This window comes from Zeus faber (genome assembly GCF_960531495.2).
Source record: "Zeus faber genome assembly, chromosome: 8".
Classification (NCBI taxonomy): Eukaryota; Metazoa; Chordata; class Actinopteri; order Zeiformes; family Zeidae; genus Zeus; species Zeus faber.
The window spans coordinates 17,792,915-17,813,071 of NC_137195.1; the positions used below are offsets into that span (position 1 = coordinate 17,792,915).

General features: G+C 45.7%; 1 protein-coding gene across 1 annotated transcript in view; it reads right to left on the bottom strand.

Annotated features, from left to right (window-relative positions):
* Window positions 1-13,728, bottom strand: part of cdk14 (cyclin dependent kinase 14) — a 122,225-nt gene extending 108,497 nt beyond the window's left edge. The window contains exons 1-2 of the mRNA XM_088845569.1: window positions 13,278-13,728; window positions 10,344-10,375 (exon numbers count right to left, since the gene is read on the bottom strand). Of these exons, the coding sequence (XP_088701695.1) occupies window positions 10,344-10,375; window positions 13,278-13,371 (126 nt within the window). The 5' untranslated portion in view covers window positions 13,372-13,728. The remainder of the gene's footprint in view (window positions 1-10,343; window positions 10,376-13,277) is intronic.
* Window positions 13,729-20,157: the final 6,429 nt, after the last annotated feature.

Sequence of the window (20,157 nt, forward strand, 5' to 3'; positions counted from 1 at the left end):
ATTCTGGACAGACCACCGCCTCATTCACTCCATTATATCCATCTTTCTCAAGTGAAAAGAAGGGTGCAGAAAAAACGGAGCTGGCCAAAGCTCAACAACGAACAGTTGGGTGACACTTCCTTTCGACAACAGCTCCAGGCTACTCTCAGTGCTGGCCCAAGGAACATCCAGAAGATATTGAAACACACTGGGGTCGACCATCATGGACTCCTGCAAAAGCATCTGTTGCAGTTCGCCACCACATGCCACCCAGGGCCCTCCGGCACAGAGACACATACAACGGGGGGTTGTTAACACAGTTTATTGTAGGGAGGAGGCTAGGTGGAATTAGCCAGGAGCCGATCGGACATGTCATGACAGGGGTCCCCTCCTGAGTGTATGTGTGGATGGGGTTTTTATCCTACTGCTCATTAGCCCAACCAATGAGCATCAGGTGTGGCTGCTCAAACCATCCCATCCACACACCACATGCCCCCAACACTGAAATCCAACAGCTCATTAACATCAAGCGGCAAACCTTTATCACCTGGCAAAATGACATTAACTGCAAGGCTAAAAAAACAGTCCATGCCAAAGTAAAGGCAGCCATCCTTTCTCGGTTTAGGACACTGAAGAACCAGTGGTGAACATAGAAGGCTCTGGAGATCCAGCAGCTTGCAGACTCTGGGGATACCAGAGGTTTCTGCAATGGGTTATCAATTGTAATATAAGGACATTAAAGCGAACATCAAAAAGTGCCCACATACTGTACACCTGAAGACCTGGGAGGACACAGCAACCAATAGGGCAACTTGGAGAAAACTTGTAACGGAAGATGTGGGAAGGTGTCTGGGAACGTGCTGCAACTGTATAACAACAATCTCTGCCGTGCTGCAGAAGACAAGCGCAAGCTCAGAAAGGAGAGAGCTTCCACCAAAAAGGCCCAAGCTTAACCCATGACCATCACCACTCACCCCTGCCCACACCAAAATATGCGGCTTCAGGATCGGCCTTTTCGCCCACCTGAGGACCCACAAGGACCAAGAAGGAGGACAGTCACATCCAACCCACAATGACCGGCAATGATGATGATGACATCGAGGTCTATTTCTCCACTTTCTCCAGCTGATCACCTGTCAGACACACAAGAGGCTCAGTACATGACCAGCCATTTAGTACCAGAACCAAAGAGCGTTGTGGGCTATACAGTGGTACCTTGATTTACGAGTGTACTAACATATGAGTTTTCCAAGTTACGAGCCGTCGTTCCGTTGATTTTTTGTATTGATTTGCGAGCAAAAATGTGAGTTACGATGAGCGAGCTTCAGGTGCCGCCGCTAACTGGTGTAGCGAGCGAATCCGGTGTTTTGTGCTTTTTCTGCATTTTTTTTGCCATTTTTTTTTTTCTAACCATGGGTCCTAAGAAAGTAAGTGCTGAGAAGAAGCGGATGATTGAATTAAAGCATGAAATCATAGAAAAACATGAGTAAGGTGTGCGTGTGATGGAATTGGCAATTTTTTTTAAGCTAAGCAAAAGTGAAGTGAAAAAAAAAAGAAATAAATTGTAGCAATTAAGTTCAGCAATAAAGTGTAGCAACAAACGAAAGCAACTGAAAAAGCACAAAACTAAACAAACTCCTCCAACCTCCTCCACCTATCTCCTCCACCCTCCACCTTCGCCAGCATCTTCCGTTAGTCCAAGTCGTCTGATCTCCAAGGTAAATACACTTTATAAAACCAGTTTATTTTTTACATTCTCTTTTATTACGTTTTATTATGTTTTGATACAACATTTGTTATTTATAAATACATTTTTCTAATTTAAAAACACGTAACAAAAAAAAAATTGGGGTGCTTTTTTGGGGGCTGGAACGGATTAATGGCATTTCAATTAATTTCAATGGGGAAAATTGATTTGCTATACGAGCAAATTGAATTTCCGAGCTCTGTCACGGAACGAATTAAACTCGTAAGTTAAAGTACCACTGAACTGGGAAAGTGTCGCTTCTATAACATGTAGAGGCTCTGAATTGTGATTCTGCAGTGTGAGATATTGATAGATAGTCTGGAACTGTATATATATATATATATATGTGTGTGTATATATATATATATACACAGTATACAGTGTATATACAGTATATAAAGTTAGATACACACACTACTAAAAATACTTTCCAATAGTCCAGAGAGGAAGGCTGCTTGGTACAGAATGGCTATTAAAAAAGTTAAAATTTTTGAAAGCCTTGATCTACACCAGAACGCAGCAAATCAGTAAGAGAAATAAAGCCAAACTTCTCCAGTAAAAAAAAAAATACAAATGATCTTACAGCATTTTTTTACTCCTTTTAAATAATACGCTTCAAACTAATCCCAGAAAGCGAGTGCCAATCGCTCTTAGCGTGTTTCCTGTGACCGACCCAAGACTTATCGCACTACCGAGTCTAAACTTAGCGCTACCTATTACGCTGCGGCTTTAAAACCATTATTTAATAATTTCAGTGTCTAATGGTAATGCAAAGCAGCTTACAGAAGGAGGTTATGTGTGTGGAGTATGGGCCGCGTGTGAAAATCCCAGCTTCGATTAAAGCCAGATGACTGCTGAGCATAGTACTCAACGTGCTTCTTACGTCTCCCTGGACTGGCACATGCGAAGCCAGGAAATCGGAGAAGAAAGAAAAAAAAGACATTGTCAACGAGCGATTAGGCATTCCTTGCTTCCTTCTAGAAGACCAAGGCATTGCAAAGTCTGCATTGATGAAAGTACAATCAAAGAACTAGAAGTTGTTCCTGTCTTATGCTTACAAGGATGTAAAGGTTGACAGACTTATCTAGTCCAGAAAGTGAAAGTGAAAACATATCGTCAAAGGCAGATTGACAGACAACCCTTTTTCATATCAAGGACCTTCAATTTTATACATTAGGCCATGGACCCCATTCGATAAGATTTTGTCTCTGGAACCCCATTCCGAGAGGAACTTATTGTTAGATATGATTCAGTGCAAACTTTTATGTCTATTAGGCTTGTGCAGGATTCATTGTTTACAAGTAGAGCACAAAAACATCCAGTTTTTATAAAATTAAAGTAAATTAAGTAAATTCAATTAAGACGTGTCCCCACCGCCCCAACAGTGAGGACGGACAGGTTTTCTACGGTACCGGATTGTCCGGGCAAGATATATCCATGAGGAACGTGTCCTCAGCGCACCTGCAATCTGCGCTCCCATGTGCTGCTCCGTTTGCCCAGAGCGGCAAAACACCTAGAACCGGAGCTAGATGTCCATCCGCCTTTTCTTTTTTTCTTTTTTTTTTGAGCACATGCCCCTTTTAACATCTCTGCAAGGGATTGTACAGCAGGAAAGTGAGATCCGATCACCGGTGGTTACTCGACAGCTCTGAGCAGAGAGGGGGAGAGCCTCTGCCGCCTCTCTTCCCCTCTCCCTCTCCGCTCCAGTTGCAGAACACGGTAAACTGCACTCACACCGTTTCAATGCTCGGATTTTCCTGGCGGGTAAAATAAATCGCCCGTCACCAATGTTAATCGGGATCGATGGAGTCGATCGCCGATAGACAATTTAATCGTAAAGCCTGCCCAAGCCTAATGCCTATAAGCCTACTTTAGTAAAGGGGATTACAGTGAAACTAGGATCAAACAGTCAATATTGTACATTCCCAGACGGTACAAATGTCTTTGCCTCGAAAGGAAATAATGGTGATGTTTAAAGAGTTGTCACATTCTATTGCCCCCAAACATTAAGTGCAGCAGGGAAATTGACAGGCTGGTGTGGGAGCGGTGTGTTTTAGGCAGCCACACCTGTCTTGGATCTAGGTAATTGGGCCCGGGATGAGGGTGGCTGTACGCCTGTTGCTCGTCCGAGCAATCAACAAGCAACAGGTAGATCACCCATTCCCACACACACCCATTCCCACACACACACACATACACACACACAAAGAGAGCCTCGGTCATGACAAGTTTCCATCTGCTCCCAGCGTTTTCCATCTTGCCACTCTCTACAATAAACCGGTGTGTTTGCAACATCTCTGCCTGTGTCTCTGTGTCGGAGGGCCCTGGAAACCCCACTCGGCTGGCGTGTGGCCGGCGCGACTGCCACAAACAGCATTTTAAGGGTCAAGTTTAGTTATCAGATTGTCCAGATCCAGAAAATATCCAACTCAGCTCAGATTGAGGTCTCCGTCCCCTTGAACATGCATCAGGTCGATTCTGTTATATCTACGATTAATTGGTTCTGAGGACAAATTTCCCGTGTCCAATGGGGTTTCAGGTCCGAATTTTGGGACCTGTGAAGCCCTCTACTGTGAACCCTACTCCTTCTGCCTTCTATCCCTCAGTTTTACCCAGGTCCCTGATTACCTGCTATCAGTAAGACTGGGGGCTCCTAATTTTTCCTTTGTTCTTAAGAGATTTCCGCCCTTTACCCGACCCCAATTATTGAATTAAAATCAGGGGTTTATATCAACAAGCCAGGTGCGACGCTGTAAAGCGCTAGCCAGCAAGCTATTTTCATCAACAACCATTCCTCTGTTGTTTTCCGGGAGCGTTATCAGCGGGCCACATCGACTGGAATTTTTTCCCGGGCCGTCAAAATAAGCTGCCGTAATTGAACTTCAACCGAAACGAATCGATACCGGCAGAGTTTTTTTTTTTTACCTTCCATGAATACTAATTTTCCCGCTGGGAAATCCTCCAGCCGCCAAAGCTGTTCATGCTTTGACCTTGCGCAGCGGAGGGGAGAGGTGGAAAAACAGCTGGTTAGATGATGACACACACACACGCACACACACACACACACACACACGCACACACACACACACACACACAGGTAATTGTAACTGAGCCGGGGAGAAAGGAGATGGAGAAAAACCTTGTATTCCCCCTTGCAATAAACAACCTTTACGGTTTATGGAAATATGAAAACAGAGAGGGGGGGCAGGCATCAAATGTTGACAGTGAATTGAAATTCATTAGAGGCCGACGCACTGACAGGGACGTTGACACTAAGACTTATTAAAAATGTCACTCGGCAGTACGCCAATGTCACCGTGGATGCGTAGTACGTCCACACAATCCTCTTAGCCGTGTTTTTTTTTTTTTTTTTTGCCTTCTGATTTGTCCTTCGTGCCTTCACGTGCGATAACGGAGCAACAGCTGAGTTTGCAGATGGGAGGTCTAGTTCACAACAAGGTGGCAAAGGCTAATCTCATTGTGTGTGTGTGTGTGTGTGTGTGTGTGTGTGTGTGTGTGTGTGTGTGTGTGTGTGTGTGTGTGTGTTTCTTCTATAAGTTATACTAGCACAACCCCTCCCCATCCCATCCCCCTTTCACACACAAACCCAGCCCACGCACCGGACCCTCCCCGGGCCTGAACTAATATGGAAAGATAAAACTATATTGGACACCTTTGGTCGGACTCTCACCGCCCACCTGTCTCTCCTCAAGGTTATTCAATCAGTGGGTATTTCGAAAAGTCGAAGCCATGACCTTGAAATTGTCGGATGCAATTTACAAATGTTTTAATGCAAAATTAAAAAAAAAAAGAATGTGGTGCATAAAAAATGTCTGGATGATTGAAAAAGGTTCATTTATATTCCCTGTAAAGCAAAAATGTGTGTTCTGCATTTGTCACACCGCAGAAAAATGTGTTATTAGCCACCCGGCCAAATTTGAATCGTTAGAAAAATCGCTAAGTAGATAAAATGAGGTTACAAAATCGTGGCCAAAGCAGTTCCCGCTGTTCTGAGACGCTGGGGGCGTGTCCGCTGAAGACGCTGAAACCACGGCCAATCGCTTTAACCATGTAATAATCTATGAAATAGGGATGCAAATAGAAAGGAATAATCGATAGTTTTGAACCTTAACACACCATCATTGATTCACTAACATTAAAGATGATGACGTCACCGGGGGGTGTCGCCGTGGGGAACCTCCATTTACAACCCGTCTTGGCGCAAGTTAAATATTTTAGTTTTTTCCGTCCTCGGCAACGGAATGAGCGGGTTACTACGTCGCAGATCAAGTCTGGTGCAGATACGGACAACAAGAGGCTAATAAATAATAAATTGTTATATATAAACAGACACAAAATGATTTTAATATCTTTTATTGCAGTCAACATATCGACATATTGCTTGTTTGGTTTGGCCGACTCGTACCTCCCCCTCGCTCCGGGTTTTTTTTCCCCTCCCCCCGTGCCCTTCAGAAAGTGCCGTTATCCCATTCCCGTGTTCCATCCGAACGCAGCATTAATTGTTGAGCAACAGTAAACATCCCGGCACCTCGGCATCGACGCACGCAGCCATGTTTGTTGTTCGTCATTCTTCAGCCCTCCTTCTACTTCTCAATCTACTTCCTGCTCCAAGGACGCATTTTTTTCTCTCGACTGCTCCGTGTCATTACGGTGAGTACGACTACTTCCTGGCGGCGTCTTTTTATTCTGGAAACGCGCTGCGCCACAGAGACTCCCGTCGATACAATAACAACAAGACCGCCGATTGTTCAGTTCGTACCGATAAGACAAAATCTTAATGGATTCAATTCTTACAAGCAATTACTAGATAGTCGATTAGTTGTTAACATCCCAAATATAAATGTTTACACTGGAGTAACTTCCATGTTTAGATGTTCTGATAAACCCAGTCCTGTGTCGAGTTGTTCACCAAAAAAGTGCGGGACTCCCCGCGGCCCCCTGCTGGCCTGCTAGCATGCAGCTAATGCTAACGTAAACAAACGCCGCACGGTTAAACCAACGGGACGGTTTTTTATTGCTCGGGGAGCATGGACGCAGATTTATGTTTTCTGCCAGTGGGTGGGAGGGGGGCACAGGGACACACAGCAGAGCAGAGATCCCTTTTACTCCAGGTGTTTATTCCCAAAACAGTGTTTTATCCCAAACACCGGGCTGTTAGCGTCGCTTATTTCACCACTGATGCTCGTTTCCGAACCTGGTGTTTATATAGTGTCGGGGCCATGCCGAGAATGACCCATCCAGGTCATTGAGTCCTGAATTAGCCCCGCCCAAAAAAAAATCCAGAACACAAAAATGGTGAGAAACAGTTTAGGGGTTTAACTCCACAAATCAGAACTACATCGTTCATTCTTTTCACATTTTCAGCAATTACCTTCTGACGCGAGTAATGTGTTTGGAAAAAAATCACTGAATTCACTTTACAGGGACTTAAATCTAGCACCTGAATTTGAAATGTATTGAAGTTTAAGGCAGAATTGCATAAAGACAATGACGAACATGTATAAAACAGAACTGATTTATTGTCTTTCTAATTTTTCGAGTTATCTCTATTTTCCAAAGTCACTTCCCCACCCAGAAGGAAACGACAGCTTTCACTCGCTCTCATTTAATGGGTTTTTCCACGAGAAAAAATAAGACTTTCATTGCACTCATCTTTGATCCCGACACCAAAAAAAAAAAAAAAAATGGTCCCGACTCCCAATTCTGCCGAGAATAGATAATTAAGTTTCCATGTGGCAAACACAAAAGTAAGACAAGAGAGACAGAGAGAAGAGAGGGAGAGAGAGAAGAGAGCAATCATTAGTTCTCAACAGTACTTGTGCAGCCCGATGAAAAAGAGGAAACTCTTAACAAAACCTGACAGCAGTGGCATCAATAATCCTGCAGCAAACTGGAAATAAATACCAGCCAGACAATCATCGCTTCCCTACACAGGGTTTAGGATCTCTATAGCACTATACTGTGCGTGTGTGTGCGCGCGTTTGTGCGTGCATCCGTACAGAGTACACTAAGAGACCTAGACAAGACACATCGGGAAAAGGGGGACAAGAACCAAAAAAGAGAACCCAAAAAAATAAAAGGTGTGTGCATTTTTTATTTATTTTTTTGGGGGGGGGGGGGGAGAGGCATAGGAGGGGAGGGATGGATGACTGGGCGGAGGAAGATGGATTGGGAGTGACAAAACAAGAGAGAGTGAAGGGGTAAAGGAGAGGGCAGCACAGTGCCATTCTGAGAGTAGGCGGTGTGAGCCTCGAACCGTCGTTAAATCCTTTCATATTGGCAAATCCAGTTTTGGGTTTTTTTCCCCACTCATACTTCGACTTTGTTGGATGGATATCCATATTTAAGCACCATGTGTTTCCATTCAGTCTGTAATCTTCATGGCGTCAAATTCCGACGGAACCCCCCACCTAGCGGAGCAGCGCATTTTTTGAAAGGCTCAGCCTCGTCCACCTCACATCTGCTGAGGCTGTAATGTTACACAGAGAAATACGTCAGAGGCTTCGGTCATCATTTCCAATACAAACACACTCCTGCAGGACCCCCACCCTACCACACCCCACCCCACCCCACATCCCACCCCAGACGGATCATGCATCTTCATCTGACATGTTCCTCACATATCTCTGGTTTGCTGAAATCTAATTCCGTCCTCATAGCTCCAGGAAACTGCTTTTTTTTTTTTTCCCCCTTTGCTAAATTCTTTACATTCCTTCTTGGCAGCGAGGCCCATTTATAGCCAATAGCCGAGGCCAATTCGCATGGCACTGGTTTTCTCGGAGTGGTCACAACGTCTCATCGCGCGAAGCTTATCCAGCAGCACAACAGGAGCCCATTTAATGGCTGGAAGAAGCCTCTCGCCACTGGAGACGCCTGCCACTCACAGTATTTACACTCGCATCTCCCATTTCCAAGAAAAGCCCATGAAGATTATGATTGGAGAAGGGGGGAGGAGGAGAAGCGGGAGGGAGGGGGGGTAGGCTTCGAGCATCACCCACACCTCCACCACGTCGACCACAGAACGGCTGAGGCTGCAGAACCCCGAGCGAAGGAACGGCTTCCTGTGCGTACGGGGAGGAGAAGGAAAGGGAAGCCCCGGAGTCCGCCCAGAATGAACAGAACCTGGTTCGACGAGAGAGAGGGAGAGCGAGAGAGAGAGAGCGAGAGAGAGAGAGAGAGCGAGAGAGAGAGAAAAGTGGAGATACGAGGGAGCGAAGAAATGTGATGTCGAGGGGACGAAACCAGATGTGATGGGTGGGTTATGACTCACAAAATAGAAACTCGGTGACCCTGCGGTCTGAGTTGACATGGATTATGAGAGTTTCACCTAAAGAGGCGGAACATTAGAGGAAAAAAAAAACAAAGAAGGCTACAAGGGAGGGAGGACATTTCGAAAGAGAGAGAGCGGAAGGCTGAGAATCGCACAGTTGGGGCTAATCTGTGCAGGAGAAGAGACCGGGGTGGGACGACGGCCCTGTTGAAAAGATGGGAAAAAAAATGTGAATTTGAATGAATGAATCTGGTCCCTCAGATAAACTACGAGGAACCTGCTGGGAGACTGTGTCAAGTCAAGGGGTAGGATCAGTAATAACCATGAAAAGGCACGGAAAGAGCCACAACTACCCCCAGGTATTGAAATCCAAATCTGCCCGCTATGGTCTCTAACTCCCTACTGGGACACACCAATTAAAATCCCTGATTTAACCTTCACCGGCTGAGTCAGTGCTTTCTGGACGGCGAATTTCACTCGGACGGAATTTTTAAAACCAGGCGCAGACGAAAGCCTGAAGACGAAAGCTCAGAGGAGGGATGGAATGGAATAAAGGCCGTTGTCTTAAGATACCGATCGGAGGTGCCGGACTGGACTTGGCGCTGATCGAGGAAAAAGAAAAAAAAGAAATCAATGTTACTTAAACTCAAAAGGGCAGACGAGCAGAATTTCCCTGCTAACGCATTAAACATTACATCCCCGCTACCCTCCAACGTATTGAGCGGCTCGTCAAGCGGCCAGGGAAAACAGGGCGAGCGACGCGGAGATTAGGGGAGAGAGAGAGAGACAAACCAAGAAGCAGATTAGATGAAGATCCAATGAGTCCAATGAGGACACAGAGCAGCAGAAAGAGGAGACAATTTACTGTATAGCGAGCGTATGAATCCTCCATTCTCTGCTTCCTCTTTTCCGTTATTTTTATTACTCATTATTATTTTCAATAATATTTATATTATTATTTTTATCTATATTTTGTATTATATTTTTTGAGAGTTTTTACGACCCAGCCACTGTCTGGAAGGCCGGGGTCCATTTGATGGACCTGCAACAGGGCCCTGGTGGGGGGGGACTTTGGGAGACGAGAGGGGGGAAACCACGATACTCTGCACATGAATACATTACATGCACACCACGCAGCACGTGCACCGACTGAGAACAGGTTTCACATTTGTTTCAAAAGTGGGGGGGGGGGGGGGTTCCGCTGCACTGCAGACCATCTCCATATCTCTTTTACCATACATAGCTTATAGTGTGACACCATTAAAACAGTATCAGGCGACAAGGACGAGTGGATGGCCAGTCTGTGTTTTTTGTTTTTTGACTTACCTCATCAAAGCCGCTGTCCTCTTTCTTGAAAGCTGCGGGAGGAGAAGAAAGAAAAACACAAATCAGGCTGACGCTGACGCCTTTTGAAGAATGAGCGACGCCGCGGGGGTTGAGGTGCGGCGCTAAAACTTCGTCGCCGTGTCACAATTCGTCGGGACGGCGTGTTTTAAAAAGCACTAAATGTCACGGCGGCTCAGGATCCATCAACCATTATTTTGGAGGGGCTCGGCTCTAATGACTTTTGTTAGGCTCTGCGTGGCAATACAGGAGAGCAACAACGGTGGATGTTGTTGTTTTTCAGCCGCTCTTGACATTATAATTGCCGGCGAGATGCTGCGATCGCGTTTGAAAGCAGCATCGGTCTCATTTATGAATGCTGAAGGTTAACAATGCCACGCACGCAGGCACACACGCATGCGTACGCGTGCACACACACACACACACACACACACACACACACACACACACACACACACACACACACACACACACACACACACACACACACACACACACACACACACACACACACACACACACACACACACACACACACGAGGATTCAGAGCCTCTTCCTTATTGCAAGTTATTTACAAACCGCAGCAAAACAGATCATCAAGGAGAAGAAGGGGGCTACAAGAAAGAAACCACCATCACCCTGGAAGGTTGAGGGGGCTTACAGAGTTCAACAACCTTCAAAATGGCTGCTTGATGACTATATCCTCTGACAAGAAAGAGAAGGGGGGGGGGGCCCAGATGGCGGGGAGCGGGCTCAGAAAGGGAGAGGGGTTGTGGTGAAAGTATAGGGGCGGTTTGGGGGCGGTTTGGGGAAGAGGGGGCGGGTGGTGGTAAATGACTTTTTCATGTCAGAGTAACTGTGTTTGAAATCAGAGTCACACTAGTCACTGGGCCATAAAATTGCAAATTTCTCTCCAGAGGCTCTCATAGTCTTGCGGTGGCAGGAGATTATTCCCAATGCAGCGACAAGAGAGTCTGGATCATTGCACCTTCATAAACCGACAATATGATGCACGGTACTTCACAAGGCCGATTGTCGAATGGTTTTAATATATTTTTTAATTCAATTTTGTTCAATTCCTCTATACAACATGAAAAATACAAATAAATAGCCAATCCATGGATAAAATGGATATGTGGATATATATTCAAATCGACATCACATTCAACTTACAGTATTAACAAATCTGCTTATTGCATTATTGCATAATTATGCATGCATAGTAAGCTTTGGTGAAATACTTCACTACATCCACAAATATTAAATAAATGTTTTTACAAAAGACAATTCAAATCAAAAAAGGTTCGATTTTTACAGAACAATCCCTGCATTTGCATAAATGAACACCACTGAATATAACAAAAATAACAAAATTGAAAGAAATGTAAAAAATTCTACCTGAAGCTTAATTATTTTCACATATTACACCAGTATTCTTCTTTATTAGATGGTATGCTTTTGCGAGTAGGCTAGTTAAAGCTATACCTTGCAAGCAGCCATGTGTGCATATTGTGTGTGGGGGGGGCAGCTGCATACTTCCAACAGTAAATCAAAATGAATAAAAACAGTGGGAAAATAGAGTGGGAGGAAAACAATAAACTTCAAGAACTCATCGTCCCTCATGTCAAGCACCGTAACTCTTCATCTACTGGAGCTGGGATGCAACACAGATAAAACACGCATCACTCCGCCATCTCCACATCTCTTCATTTGACTGCAAGAGCATCCCGGGGGAGGTAACGCTGTGGTGAGGCAGGACAGCCATGCAACTTCAGCACAAAATAGAAAAGACTATTTATCCATGATTATAATTCCCTAACTTGTCTACATGTATAATCATGTAATTTAGAAGAAGCCTCCTCCAAGAAGCCCTGCAGTGATTCCATGCACATCACCAACCTCATTGCAGGGCTGTTAATGGACCATATGAAGCAGTGACATTTCTAATAGGGATATTTGCTGATGTATTTATCCAGCTATTATACTTACACCTGATTACTAGTATTATTCAACATGGCAAATATTATAACAACCTGAAGGTTGGCTTGGAGGCTAAATATACCTGAAGAGCAAACACGCCTCAGAGGGCTGTCTAAGGGATGTGAGCCTGCGGCCAATCGATGGGCGGACAATGCGCTGTGTTCGTTGATCGGAGAAAAGGCGAACAATCGACAAGGACAATCAGCAGCGGCAGCGGCAGAAAAAGTCAATGCCAATCTTTCTTCCTTTTTCTGTCTTCAAGATCGACTACTACTGGTAGATGCAAGTTGGCTCCCATTCTCAGAGTGCGCTTTAATTCTGGGGAAGTCTCGTGAAAGTGGTGAAAATATAAATAAAATGCTGACTTCCAGGAGTGGGATAGATAGATGGATGGATGGATGGATGGATGGATGGATGGACGGACAGATAGATGATAGATAGATAGATAGACGGATTGACTGACAGACAGACAGACAGACAGACAGACAGATAGATAGATAGATAGATAGATTTAAGTAAAAACAATGACAATTGTTACATGGAATTAACCTGAAAATCAACTAAAAATCGACAATTTTCGTAATACACAATAAATGTTTTCTTTGAATGTGTTTTTTTAAGCTGCGTTTAAAAGATAAGAACATGTTTCGTGTTTAGAAAACGCCTGCATGCTGTGCGGTATAATGCGTGCCACACGGCGCGTTATATAATATGAATTGTGTTTTCCAGTGGAGGTGTGAAGCCGTGACCCCGGAGTGCGGCGAGGCAGCGCCGCAGTTACAGGCGCGGGGTCCGCCAGCAGTGCGGCTGGATGGAGAGGTGGCGGTGAGGCGATCGTGACATGACTGTTCGTGGGGGAAAAAATAATAATAATAATAATAAAATAAACCCGCGCACGCACCACGATATAAGGAGAAAACACGTCGGCTTCTTACCGATACTCCTGAAACTGTCGGATAAAGTTCTCCGCAACTTTTTCATTTTGCCCATTTTCTCCGCGGGCTGGGAGGCGGGCATCAGGTCGCACATCGGGGCCGCCGCTTCGGACCGGGGGAGCCCGGAGAAGTGGGTCGGGGTCTGCGGTGGATCCACGCCACGGGACCCGGGAGCCTCCCTCCTCGTCTGGATTCGAGTCAACTGCGGATTACGGTCGATGGCTCCGCGGCGGCGTGTCGTGGAGGGCGACGGCTACATCTCTACTTCGCAAGCGTTCACCGCGGACGACGAGGGAGCGAGAGCGGACGTTTCAAACCGTGCGGCGGCGTGTCGGTGGTTGGGCGCAGGAGACCGCTTCCTTCCTTCCTTCCTTTCTTTCTTTCTTTCTTTCTTCCCCTCCGTCCCACTCACTCCCTTCTCTTCCACCGCAATCTGGATGTCATTTTTGGGATTCTCTCTGGTTTAAGGGAGAGAGAGAGAGAGAGGGAGAGAGAGAGAGAGGGGGGGGGGGGGGGGGTAAATAAATAAATAAAGCAAGACGAAACCCCGCCCCCGGCCCCGCGCTGAGTGGTCGAGAGCGGGAGAACGTGGTGGTTGATTGGTTCTCTCGGGCTGTCAGTCAAGGTCAATGTGCCCGCCCACCCGCCTGAAGGAAAAATATTTTTTTCCTTTTTTATTTTTTTTTTTATTTTTTTATTTTTTTTGTTGACGGACCCTTGTCAAGTCGACCCGTCTCACTGTTGAACTTTCCAAAAATAACACGCAAATGATTCACCAGGCCCATCAGAAGTTAAAATCACAGTTTCTCATGATAACATCGGGATAGAAACGAGCATCCAGAGGCACCTAGAAGGCCATGCAAATGTATTTGTTAAGCAAATTCCACGCGCAAGGAACACGCAAAGTGCTTTGCACAAGACAAAGGGTGCATTATGTTGAAGCCAAGACGAATAAAAGGATAGAATTAAAAAAAGCCAAAAACAGATAAAGACGCACATCATAAAATCACAGTGACAAACAGGTTAAAGTGCAATTCGAAACAGCCCCCCAGGTACGCCCATTCAAATATATCAATATCTTTAACACTGCACAGCGTCAGGTGACGTCAATATTACCATCGCTTTTGCATCTCCAATTACACACACGGTGCCAAATGCTTGACAAGCTCATCTTGAGAGGTGACCAAGAGTTGTATGTTTACGCAAATGAGTTGGTAAGAAGAAAAGGAGAAGGAAAAAAAAGAAAATCCCATAATTGATATCCATAGAACATTTTTTCTAGCTGGCACTTAATCAGCCATTGCGTTATGCATATGCTCCCCTTTATGCTGTTTCCACTGGTGGTGGCGTGGTCCGCCGTTCCCGCCAGAATGCAAAGATGGGGCACGGCGCAAGTGATGAGCAGCCAGAGCAAGAGAGCAAGACCAAGAGAAAAAGAGAAGAGAAAAAAAAAAAAATCAATGATTGAGCAAACAAAGTGAAATCCGAGAGCAAAGACGAGGGTTAAAAGGAAAAGTAGTTTTGAATGGAATTCTGCGACTTGGAGTGTAAATCCACCCAACATCCAACACTCTCATGGATTTACGCTTTTAATGACAGACTTTTGCGTGGTTTTTTTACCTTTCACGGATCGTATCACAGAGGTACAGAATCCAGTGGAGGTTTTGAGCCAATGCACACGGTTTAAAACCAGCTCTCGGGAAAAACAAAAAACAAAAAAAATAAATAAAATCTCCTTGGAATTTGGGGGGGACTTAATAAACAAACTCAAAGCTGTCACACTGTACTGCTTAACGGTTTAAATGAGAAACACCACAGCTCAGGCTTCGTTATTGGTCCTTGATCGCACTGCTTTGTCAATTGAGCTTTTCATAACACTCCTCTCATTTTACATGGATTGACGCTTAAAATTAATGTTACTTGAATTTTGGAATCATATATGGATGAATGTAGTCGAGTTGGGGAGAGCATATTCGAGCATTTGCATCGTTCTGGACTCCTGTCGGCCTGCTACTGGAGACAGCAAAATGGAAGCTAAGATCGGCTATATATCATAGTCGTGTGATATATAGCTATACATCTTTTGATATACTATATAGATAGTATATCAAATATCAATATCGGCTATATTTTCGGCTATATTTCATAGTCCTGCACATGCGTGAACACCTGTAGTCTTTCATTCAAATGGTTGATCAGTACATCAACCATGATGTACTGATCTCCATCTCTACTGACTGATCACGGCAACTTCCTTATGAGACCTGAAGAGATGAGGCCGCGCAGTGTTTTTTTTAACTGCTAGAGCAGACTAGGAATTCTGCAGCAATTCAACTTGCTGCATGGTGACCAGAGATCAATCGCAGTAAACAACATTTACATAATACATTAATTTAATGTAACCATTTTACATTAGATTTTCTCCTCCATTTTCAGTTCATTATTCTCATTCTTGTTATTATTCTTATTCTTATTCTTATTCTTATTTGTTATATACATTTTTCATTGATATTTATAACTTATAATTATATTTTCTTTTATTGAGCTTCTCTAACACCAACTTCATGTTTAACCTAAAGTGACATATCATTACATAAGCAGTGGAGCCGTGGCTATCTGGTAATAGGTGGGTGGGAAGGTTGTGGGGAAACCTCCTCCACCTTTCCATAGATTTATTCCTTCTTGCTGTAGGAGAGCGGATAGATCACAGCACGGATAGAGCAACGAAACAGAATTTACATCGAAGCACAGATACAGTATACATATTTATATATGTATATATAGTTATATATAAAGATACTGTATCATCCAAGCATCGTTAGTTCAAGGCTTATTAATCACATGGCCTTGCACTGGTGGAAAGCAACAAGGGCCACCGAATTGTGTTTTGACACATTAACAGCAAAAAAATATGGAATACAGCCTGTTTTACTACTGCTGCAACGCTGAGGGTCACCCTGTAGGCGTCCAGAGGAGCCAACCGTCATTCATCACTCTGTCACATCCCCAAAAAAACCACCATAAAACCAGACATTTCACCTTTCCTTTGCTGCCATGGAAGACATGACGGAGCAGGGAAAAGAATTCCTCATTCAGAATGAAGAATTATTTCTTGCATTATTTCCCTCATATCGAATTGGTAAAGGGACTAAGGGAGCGTCCTAAAAGTGTCTCTGGTTGGGAATGCTCAACCCTTCAAGATTCAAGAGGTTTATTCGTCACATTCATATACATACTTTCATACATTTATGCAGTAAGATGTAATGTAGAGACATTCCAGAGGCATTCTGGATTCTGCACATCCTATTCCCCTATCCTATTTTCTTTTTAAATAATACACTCTGCAGATAACTTTTTAGCACTGGTTTGGTAAAGCAAAATAACAATGCCTTATAGAAGTTGAAAAAAAAAGGAAAGAAAATACATTAATGCCACTGCAGCCAAATGAATTATATTTATGGTTTCATTCAGGTGTCTAAGAAAAATGAAGAAAAGAAAACCAGCTGACATTTACTGCCTCGAATTGGCAGCGGAGGATGATGAATTGGTATTAAATTCATTTTGGGACTCGGAGGCTGCATAAACGACAAACAAGCTGTAGCCTCTTGTCCAATTCTGCAGAAAAATGATACCGGAAAAAGGATCGTCAATGGGAGCGCCGCCACTAAAGCTGTGTGCGGCCGGCCGCTTCACCCGGTGGCACTTCCTCTTTCGGGCCGAAGCACCATCACCGCTGCCGATCAGCGTCTTCGCTTTGAGGAACTGCTCGGTGTGCGTTTTGAGTCACGTTTAACACCTAATTAAGCGCATCCACAGAAACAACCCTGACCTGGCTGACCCGGCGACGCGATGTGGGCCTGGGGAGTGGCTTTGGGGCTTTTTTTTTTTACACCCCGGCAGATAGGATGATACACGACTAACGGAAGGTGAGAGTGGCGGCGCAGCGGCGCGGACACAAGCGCAGCAGAAACCCCCCGGCCACCGGCTCGGCTCAGCGCGCGGCCCCCCTTTTTCCGACGAGCACAAAGGACCCGCCAAGCTGTTTTCTGTGTCTTTCACCTCCGGGGACGTAAATCCACTTCATCTCCGCACAAAAGAGGCGGCGTAAATCAACCGGGGCTTTATTGCCAGGTAGTGATCTGTGAGCGATCAGGGGGGCTGAGGACATGGGAGGCGGCGGGGGGGGGGGGGGGGGGGGGGGGCGTCTGCCATCTGTCCCCCACCCCAACCCTTGACGCACTAAAACCACATGATTGACAAACTCACTCTCCCTCTCTGCGCAGAGCCCTGGATGCCTGGAAGGGAGACGGAGTCGGCGGAGAGATGGAGTGTCTTCCACCGCGGTAGGATCTGGGCGGCTTAACGCGGAACGACAGAGCGTAGATCAGAGTGCGAGCGAATGTTTCATGAGGTCACGACATCCCATCACCGAATCGGCCGGTCCTCTCTCTCTCTCTCCCTCCCTCTCCCTCCCTCCCCTTCTTCTAAGTCTCACTCAACTCCATCGGCCCCTTCATGCCTCAAATGAAGCCGAGCAAGGGATCAGTGCGGCGCTGGGGCAGCTCGTCTCCGCCGCCGCTCTGCCACTGCAGCGGAGTGGGGAGGGAGGCGGAGTCGTTCATGTGGCAACTGTTGATGTTGATCTCCTCCCCCAGACTTCCTGTCTGGCTGGGTCGGGGTCTGGGTCGCAGAATTATAAATCCCTCCTTGGACCGGCTCCTCCTCACCAGACGACTTATTTGGATGAGAAGTCAAGGCCATTATGGCCTACGATCTCAGGATTTGCCGTTCACGGCCGTTCCTTGTGTTTCGGGATGGAATGGGGGAGGGGGTGGGTCAGTGTCAAAACTAGAACATTGTTCCTGACTTCTTCTTTTGGTTTTGTTGTAGTTGTTTTAGGCTTCAACCGGAGGTTCCTGTGCGCCTGTTTATGAGTGCTAATGCTCCCCCATTGCGTTCTCTCCGTAACCTTGATCGATCTTATTTCCGGTTGCTGTCTTGGCCAGGTCTCTAACTCACCGGGTTAAATAAAGGTTAAAAAAAAACCAACCAACTTGCGCTTTCTTCGCTCGGGCCCAAAATCCTATTCTTGTTATCGCTCTCTCTCCCTGTCTCTCTCTCTCTCTCTCTCTCTCTCTCTCTCTCTCTCTCTCTCTCTCACAGAACATGAACGTGGTCTATGTAGGTCATCCGCCAACGCCGGCTAGGGCTTGGAATGGGATGGTTTGATGGTGCACCGGGGCCTGGGAAGAGTTCCAGAAAGCTCGTAGCAACCTCCTCAGTCCCCCTCGCTCTCTCTCTCTCTCTCTCTCTCTCTTAGGCATCAGCCAGTTATCTTTGGCGGCCGAGGAGGACGGGGCACCGAAAGGGAAGCAGCAGCTGAAACATGTATTCTCTATGTAGTGTAGTGGGTGCTTCCTCCGAGTCCACCCCTGTCCACCTTTTAACCCCCTCTTCAGGTAAAAACCCTCTGGCAGCGGCTGATGCTGGGACTGAGTGTCCAGGGCGTCTGGTCACTGTAATGTTGCATTGCAGCTGTTTTGGGACGGTTCCTCGCTGCTCCGCGGGATGCACCCCCCTCTATTTATGACCTCATCATCACCAAAGTGCAGCTGCGGAGCCCCGGACGCGGGCTTTGGTATTTGGCGACGTGAGCCCGAAACCCGGAATTTCCTTCTTGCCTTTGGGGAAACGAAAAAACGAGAAGATTTGTTGGAGGAGGAGCAGCGTGTCCATCGCCCAGACATGGAATCTCAAACACACACATGCACACACGTGTGCGCGCATGCGCGCGCCCACACACACACACACACACACACACACGCACACACACACACACGCACACACGCATGCAGACACACACCAAGGAGGCCCTGTTGTGGGACATCATGAAGCAGTTCTATTTTTAAACAAGGCCGGAAGATCGCAAAACAGAGTGGAAAAAGAAGAGTGAGATATAGTTATAAAAATAAGTAGAACCGTCTAATATTTGCTTCTCCTTTTGTGTGTGGACACGAGGATGAAATCAAAAAAGAAAAATCAATTTGAAAAGAAAAGAAAACCAGTTTTGAACTCGACCGTGGAGCTGCCTATGTGTGTACATGTACTTTACCTATTAAAAGAAGAAGGTAATGGATCTCCCCTAATTATGTTTTTAGGCTTTGAGATAAAAATAAGTAAAAGCCTCTTTCATAATTGGGTTTCTGGTCTGAAACTTAAGTTGCATAACGACGAAAAAGGAAAAAAAAAAAAAAAAAAAAAAAAGCATGTGCCCCAGGGTGAACTGAAACCCAGCAGAGGGAACGAGAGGGAACCAAAAGCTCCTCACTCGTGCGTGCGTGCATGTGTGTGTGTGTGTGTGTGTGTGTGTGTGAGCGTCTGTTAAGTTCAGGCCGTGTTCTTGCTCTTTCAGTGCCCTCGGATCACAGGCCTGAACCAGGTTTTCCGGACTTCCAGTCGCACTTCTGGGTTTGGGAAAGCATGCGCTTCATTGAGCTCACCGTTTCGCTTTTAAATTCATTTTTAACATCGCCCTTCAATTCCGAGCACGCCCCGAATCCCTCGAAAAACCCACGTGCCAGCGATTGCGCTCTCGTGGAAACCGCGGACGCAGAACAGGTCGCCCTCACTTTAACAGACGTCTCTGATTTTGAGGCCACATAAAAAAAATATATTAAAAAAAAAAGTCTCTGTTAATATCAAAATGTTAATTTCTCTGGATTATGTGGCTCCGAAAACTTGCAGGGCCATGCTGCCACCTAGTGAACACGCAGCGTAACCACAACAAGCCTCACCTCAGTTGGGCATTTTCAGACAGCGACCTCGAGGCCCTGAGCTGCGAACAAAGTGAGAAACTCCAACTCTTCAACACATCGTGTCG